The sequence below is a fragment of the Alligator sinensis genome, unplaced genomic scaffold (genome assembly GCF_000455745.1).
Source record: "Alligator sinensis unplaced genomic scaffold, ASM45574v1 scaffold1278_1, whole genome shotgun sequence".
NCBI classification, from domain to species: Eukaryota; Metazoa; Chordata; order Crocodylia; family Alligatoridae; genus Alligator; species Alligator sinensis.
The window spans coordinates 118,312-126,367 of NW_005843297.1; the positions used below are offsets into that span (position 1 = coordinate 118,312).

Below are 8,056 nucleotides of genomic sequence, written 5' to 3' on the forward strand. Positions count from 1 at the left end.
GGCCGCGCCGCCGCCCCCCCCCCGTCCCGCGCCTCCACGGCGAAGCGGATCTCGCGCACCTGCTCGTAGTCCAGGGCGCGCAGCGCATGCACCGCGCCGCTCTCCGCCTGCACCGACAGCCACGACGACAGCGGCGCGCCCTGCAGCTCGCCCTCCGCCAGCCAGTACGTCACCCGGGCGTTGTCGCCCCAGTCCGCGTCGGCCGCCCGCGCGCAGAACACCGAGGCGCCGCGGGCGTTGTTCTCGCTCACCCACACGCTGTAGGCCGCCTGGCTGAAGGCCGGCGCGTTGTCGTTCACGTCCGACACCTGCACCGCGATCGTCGTGGCGGACCACAGCGGCGGCGCCCCGCGGTCCCGGGCCGTGACCGTCACGTTGTAATCCGCCACCTGCTCCCGGTCCAGGTCTCTGGCCGTCACTAAAGTGTAATATTTATCCAAGGATTTCTGCAGCCGGAAGTGGTCCGGGATGGACCACATGATCTCCCCGTCCCTGCCAGAATCCCGATCCTCTAAATGTATTAACGCTACCAAAGTCCCTGGCGGGCTGTCTTCACTGATGGAGCTGACAGCAGAGGTGACTGTGATCTGGGGCGCGTTATCATTCACGTCGAGGACAGTCACCAGCACTTTTGCCCGGGCCCAGAGGTCTCCACTGTCCCTTGCCTGAACCTCCAATTCATAGACGGCCTCTTCCTCGTAGTCCAGAGTCCCCACCGTCACGATATCTCCCGTCCGAGAGTCCACCTGGAAGGTCTCAGACGCTTTGTCCTTCGTCTTCCGCAGCGAGTAGGCGACTGCAGCGTTGAGCTCCTCGTCCGCGTCCGTGGCGCTAACTGTGAGCAGCGCGGAGCCCACGGGCACGTTCTCCCGCACGCTCACGCGGTAGAGCGGCTGGCTGAACACGGGCGCGTTGTCATTGGCATCGAGCACCACCACGTGGATCCGCGCCGTGCCGGAGCGGACCGGATCTCCGCCGTCAGTGGCGGTGAGGATGAGGTCGTGAGCAGCCTGCTCTTCTCGGTCCAGGGGCTTCTCCAGCACCAACTCGGGGTATTTATCCCCAGCAGCTCCCGCTTGCACATGCAGAGAGAAGTGCTCGTTGCTGCTCAGCTGGTAGTCCCGGATAGAGTTAATCCCCACATCCGGATCCTGCGCCTCTTCCAGACTATACCGTGTTCCCACGGCAGTTGTCTCACTGATCCTGAACTCCAGCTTCCCCTCCTGGAAGCTCGGGGCATGGTCATTCACATCTGTGAGTTCGACTTCAGTTATGAAAACTTCCATTCTGTCCTCTGCGATAATCTCACAATTGATGACACACTTCTCGGCCCGGCCGCACAGCTGCTCCCTGTCTAGCCGCTCCGCCGTGATTAAATGGCCGCTCTTTACATTCAATGCGAAATACTGTGTCCTACCTGTGGAGACCACGCGCACGCCGCGCTCCGACAGCGCCTTGGCCTCCAGCCCCAGGTCCTGCGCGATGTTGCCCACGAAGGAGCCTTTCTGCATTTCCTCGGGGATCGAGTAGCGAATCTGCCCGGCCGCAGCGGCCCCGCACACGGTCAGCACCACGCAGCACAGCACGGCTCGCCCTGCACAGCGCCGCAGCCTTTGTGCTTTCGCCATTTCGAGTCCGTTTACTGATCGAAATTTGTCTTCTGGTCACCCAACCGCTCAGCTCTCAGTCCTTAGCCCCAGCAGTCCCTGGCCCTTAAAAGTTGCCGGTTTCTCGGAGTGTTTCTCAAGCGGAGCTCCCCTTGGAATCCGCCGGAGGGACCGTGCGCCTGCTCGTGATCTCTGTGACTGCGGCTCTGGGCTGCCTGGATTTCTCGGCGCATTTCCCTGCCTTGATTGGTGAACAGCGGCGCTCCGAGTTTCAACCAGTAATTGCAGTGGCTTACATAGATATTTCACTTCTTTTCTTCGTGTCCTCTATTTTCTTTTTCCGGTTTTAATATTTCCGTTTTCTAAAGATATAGTGTATTTTAATTATTTAAGTCTACTTATAAAATCTAATTTATTGTTCAAAACTAAATGTGAAATGTCTGTGAAATCATATGGTTGCACGGAAAATGAGACAGTAAGGAAGGAAATAGTATTTCCTAGTGTTCCTAGTGTTTAGCAGATCAGGAGGTGGAGGTATGGTTTATATTTATTCTTTTGGTGAACCCAGTCCAGGTCTCTAACTGCTTTGTTTTAGTTGCTATGTTTTATTTATTTCTCCGAGACTGAAAAACAGCTGGAAGAAAAGCAAAGGAAATATGAACAGGGAAGAGAGGGAGAGGCAACTGTAGGATAGACTCCCTCCCTTCTCCAGCTTCCGCTGCCTCCCCTAGCCGCTTGGGACAGAAAGAGGGAAAGATGGGGCGGGGCGGGGCGGCACAGTCTGTGGGGCTCAGGAAGTCTGTAGCTACGGGATCCGGGGGACTTGGCAACTTCCCGCGGCGGCGAGATGCCTGCATCGCGCAGGGTGGGAGGAATTCAGAACAGTGTTCGGGGCAGAGAAACTGGCATTGTGCAGCTCGGGTTTTCTGCCTTGCTGGCTGGTTATGATGGGGGGGACTCAAGTAACACAATGTGGAGGCAAGCAGCCCACTCACCATTTGAGCAGACGCCTGAGACCCCAGCCACTGAGAAGGGAGTCAGTCCTGCCACAGGATTTTTATACCTTTTACATACAAATATAATAAAAATGGATAAGCAGCTACATGATGGCCCTCTCCATAGACTGCCACCTTGACGGAGTGGAGATGACCCTAAGAGTAACACCAACTTGCTGGGGTCACCCATGGCAATAAGGTCAAGGGTGAGGTATGAAAAGAAGAGAAGTCCAGAACAACATAACATATAGACCTCAGGAGTGGAGTAGGTGAAAGAAGAAGGTATACTTCTGAATCGCTGCAGAAGCACATGAAGACTGCAGTGGAAGCGTAACCCCAGTCATCTTGGATCTCTTTGCCACTGGACACAGGTTTCTCCTCTGCCAAGATCCACGCAGTTGCTGAAGCCCAACAACCTCCTCATGTAAAATAAATCACACTCAGGCTTCTCTCACTAGATCCAACATCTACCACAATAACCAATCACCAATACCCATAACAACTAAAAAGTCCCACGGCAATGGATGAGTGGTGATGGGGACAGATAAAGTGATCACCAGGAGTCCTTAATCACAGATCCACATGCAGGTGGCAGTCACGTGTTCCTTGCTTCACCCTTGGAATGGGACAGGAGGGTGATTTTGCAACTGTGATCCTGACTGAGCAGTCCTTTTTAGGATGCCCTCTGTTCACCCTGCATGAGGAGGGGGCTAGAAAAGGTGCACGGAACATAGGCTGTCCCACCTTATCTTACCTGACTGGATAACCACTTCCGGAGGGAGGGAGGGGGGTGAGGTCACTGGAATTGTGGCTGAAACACAAAAATGTCCTTTCCATCCTGAAACGTACGAACCTTACTAGGTGACCCGAACAGTGACAGACTTGAACATAGAATAGCTGTTGTTGCCTGAAAACTCTCATGACACATCGATATCACTGCTCCCAGTGAGACCAGAGGTGCAGTCTGAAGTCACTGAGGGAGGAGGCGGGTAGCTATTTGTTCTTCTGGAAAGGGAAACCTGCAAACAACAGGCGAGCACACAGTGTTGGTTTTGCCATTAAGAACCAGACTGTTAACTGACCGATCAAATTCCCTGTTGGCATTAATGAGCACCTCATGACTCTCTGCCTCCAACTGATCAACAATTTGTTTGCTACCATCATCACTGCATATGCCCCAACACTTAATGCCAAGGAAGAACAGAAAGAACAGTTTTATGTTGACCTTGGTGAAATCCTATCATCCAGAAAGAGGATAAGATCATCCTCCTTGGCGATTTTAGTGTGAGAGCTGGTCGGATCTTGAACATGTATATGGGGAACCATTCGGAAGGACAGTAATGAGAAAAGTCAATTCCAACAGCATCCTCTTACTCAGCAAATGTACAGAGCTAACATTAGCTTCAGACATGACAGGTACAAAACAACATGGCGACCCACTTGAAACATTGGCATCTCCTCAACTATACCATTGTAAGAACATGTGATCCAGAAGCAGTTTATATCATGCATATTATGAGAGGAACGGACGACTGCTGACCTGATCATCACTTAGTTAAATCCATCAGGTCCATCAGGGTTGTGCTGAAACATTGAAAGCAACCCAAATCAGGCCAAAGCAGTACAACATCAGATGCCTTTAGACTCCTAGACACCTAAAAGCCCTCCAAACATATCTCAGAAAGAAACTTGCCAATTTTAGGATTGAAAATGGTAACACTTATGTTGAGGAAGAATGACATGAAGAAAACAATCCATGAGGCTTGCATGGAATCAATTAACTTTATCACCTGGCATCATCAGGACTAGTTTGATGGAAACAGAGGAAAGCTTTCTGTGGCAAAACCATCCTATGTGCAGGCAGGAGCAGGGAACTTTTTGACAGTTTAGAGCTGAAGCTGAGACGAAGATACAAGAAATCAAAAACTAATGTTGGGAAGAGAAGGCAAAAGAAATCCAACAGTTTGTTGACAATCATGACATGCAGAACTTCTTCAGACCAGTTGAGGTTGTGTGCAGACCAAGTTTTTTTGGACTCACCAACCTAGAAATGAAGACGGCAGCACACTCCTCAAATACGAGTCCATCAAAAACTGCTGGAGTGAGCACTACCAGAAGCTCCTGAACCAAGAATTGAGGGTGACTGATGAAACCATGGAATACATCCCATAGCATCCAGTAAGGGAAACACTTGCCAGTCCACCAGCCTCTGAAGAAGTCTGCCAGTTGGTAAGACTGGATGAAGAACAACAAAGCATCTGACCCTAATGGCATACCAGCTGAGGTCTTTGAAGTTGGTGGGGAAAATATGACCAACAAGCTCCACACACTGTTTTTCAAAATATGGGACACTGAGGAAATTCCCACTGACCTAAAGAATCCCAATATTGTCACCATTTCTAAAAATGGATATAAGTCTTTGTGGAAACTATCAAGGTATTGCCCTCCTCTCTATCGCTGGGAAGCTCCTCGGTCAAATTTTGCAGAACCAAATTTTGCAGAACCTCTTGCCAACGAAATGCTTCCTGAGTCTCAGTGTGGTTTCAGAGCATTGCGAGGAACCATGGACATGATTTTTGTGACCCAGAAGATCCAGGAAAAATGCCAAGAACAACATCGGGAACTTTATATGGCCTTTTTCAATTTGACCAAAGCCTTTGACTCTGTAACTGTGAGGCTCTATGGGAGATTTTATGGAAGTTTGGTTCCCCAGATAAATTTATCATCACCACCCTAAGACCCGATCCTTTCATGTCCAGATCACTGCCTCCCATCTTACGCACTGGCTCTGTTATGGAGCCCTTTGTCACTCGAACTGGCAGCAAGGGGGTTGCGTGATCACACCAATTTTTTCTTCCATCTTTGTTGTGGTCATCCAGATGCTCATCTGTAACTGCCTGCCACATAGCATCAGCATCAAGTACAGGATGGATGGGAGGATGGGAAACATTTCAATTTCTCCCTCCTCTTTGCCAAAACCAAAGTTACATGGGCCTTAACTGTGGAACTTCAGTACCCCAATGATTGTGCTGTCATTGCACATTTGGAGGAGGATGTACAAATGGCCCTTCAGTGCTTCTCTCCAGCAAATCAGTGCCTGGGATGACCCTTAACATTGGAAAAACAAAGGTGCTTCATTTATTTTAATGTGCATTACAGCTTCACTTGAAAAAAACCGCATGTTATTTAGAGTTAATGCACATTAAAATAGGCTAATGGGCTTTAAGCATCACTTAAAAACTGTGCTCTTCAGTTAATGTGCATTAAGACAAGCTAATGTGAATTTTCTTAGTCCCTCACAATGAGGGTATTTGTACACATGTTTGTGCTGTAGCATCGGCTGCTTTTAAAAGTCTTTGGGATTATTTAGAACAAATAAGGTGCTGCTTACTTGTGGGAGAAGATAGCTATTATGTGGCATGTTAAAGATGGCAGGGAAGAAATCGGGGCTACACAGGAAATCCTGGCACTGTTAGTGAGGTGGAAGAGCCATCATAAAATGTCATACCTTCTGCATTTGTACAATAACCAAACCCCAGAGCAGTCTCATAAGTGAAGAATCATTTTTCACTGTGTTCAATCCTGAGGTTTGGTGGAATGATTGTGCGTACAGTATACTTGAAAACTAACCTTAAATGTCACCGATCACAAAGGCTGAGTGAAAAGATTTGGAAGCCTTTTTAATTTACAATATTTTCTCACATACAACACACCCCTCTTCTCCAAAAATCACACTCCCCCCCCCCCAAAAAAAAAATTAGGGTGCATGTATTAAGGGGGGAAGCTGATTTTATGTCTGGTTTGGAAGCGTCCTGCTTTGATTCCAGCTCCGCAGTGCAGCAGCTGTGACATTATTCAAGTTGCTGAGTGAATCGTGGTGAAGGGGATATAACAGTAGGATTCTACTACAGACCTCCTAATCAAGAGCAAGAGCCAGGGAACTGGCTGAGGCTGCACGCTCTCAGTGTACGGTTGTCATGGGTGATTTTAACTACCCTGACATCTCATGGGAAGAGCACTTAGACAAATTCAATTGGTTGCAGTGCTTCCTCAAGTATTGACGAGCTTTATTTGTCTCAAGCAGTCTACAGACCGACAAGGGGGAAGGCACTGCTGGACCTAGTATTGGCCAAAGGGGATGATCTAGTCAGTGACCTGAGAACAGGGAAGCTGAGTGACCACGAGTTGATCACTTTCTCTATTCACCACAAAGCTGGCAAGTCAGTCAGCAATATGGAAGTCCTCGACTTTAGGAAAGCCGACTTCCACAAGCTTAGGAGGCTAGTTGTTCAGACCCTGAGAAACCACAATCTGGCAGGGAGGAATGTCCATGGTGAGTGGTCATTCCTCAAGGATGCAACCATTGAAGCAAAAGCGAAGTCCATTCCAACCCACAGAAAAAGTAACAAAAGGGCAGGATGACCTCCTTGGCTCAATAGGGAACTCAAGGACCTCCTGCACCTAAAAAAAGAAGTTTATAAAGAATGGAAGATGGGAAACACCACTAAGGAGGAGTACTCAGCACTTGACCACACCTGCAGGGAGCAAACTAGGAAAGCCAAGGCTGAAACTGAGCTCAAACTGGCCACTCAAATCAAGGAATATAAAAAGTCCTTCAAATACATGGAAAGTCAGAAAAAGAACAAGGGTAACATTAGACTCTTACTCAACCAAGTGGGGCAGCTGATAACAGACAGCCAGGAAAAAGCCAATCTCCTTAACAACTACTTTGCATTGGTCTTCCATCAGCCCAGTGGGATCACCCTGCCTGACAAGAGGCAGAATCACCAGGGGAAGGGTGAAACTGAGACCATCACTGCCACTGATCTTGTGAGGGAACACCTTAAGATGTTGGATATTCACAAATCAGCCAGCCCCGGTGGAAGTGCACCCAAGAGTGCTAAAGGAACTAGGTGACATTATAGCATAGCCTACAGTGAGGATATTAAAAAAGTCGTGGCTCTCAGGCAATGCGCCTGATGATTGGAAGAGGGCCAATGTGGTGCCTATCTTCAAAAAAGGGAGAAGGGAAGATCCAGAGAACTACAGGATAATTAACTTGACCTCAATTCCTGAAAAGATCTTGGAAAAAATCATCAAGGAAACCATTATCAACATCCTAACATAAAGTAATTTCTGAGAGAAAGCCAACACGGCATTGTGGTGGGTAGATCTTGTCTGACCAACCTGATTTTCTTCTATGACCTGGCGACGCATCACCTGGATAAAGGAGAAGGGGTGGATATCATATTTTTGGACTTCAAGAAAGCCTTTGACCTGGTGTCCCATGATGACCTCATGGAAAAAATTGGGGAATTGCGGCTTAGAAAATTTCACAGTCTGATGGCTGGGGAACTGGCTCCATGGACAGACCCAAAGCACAATAGTTGGTAGATTCATAGATTCATAGATGCTAGGGTTGGAAGGGACCTCAATAGATCATCGAGTCTGACC

The 8,056-nt window shown here is 48.8% G+C and overlaps 1 protein-coding gene across 1 annotated transcript in view; it reads right to left on the reverse strand.

Moving 5' to 3' along the window:
- Positions 1-1,628, reverse strand: part of LOC106723199 (protocadherin gamma-A4-like) — a 7,527-nt gene extending 5,899 nt beyond the window's left edge. The window contains exon 1 of the mRNA XM_014527090.1: positions 4-1,628. Within this exon, the coding sequence (XP_014382576.1) occupies positions 4-1,628 (1,625 nt within the window). The remainder of the gene's footprint in view (positions 1-3) is intronic.
- Positions 1,629-8,056: the final 6,428 nt, after the last annotated feature.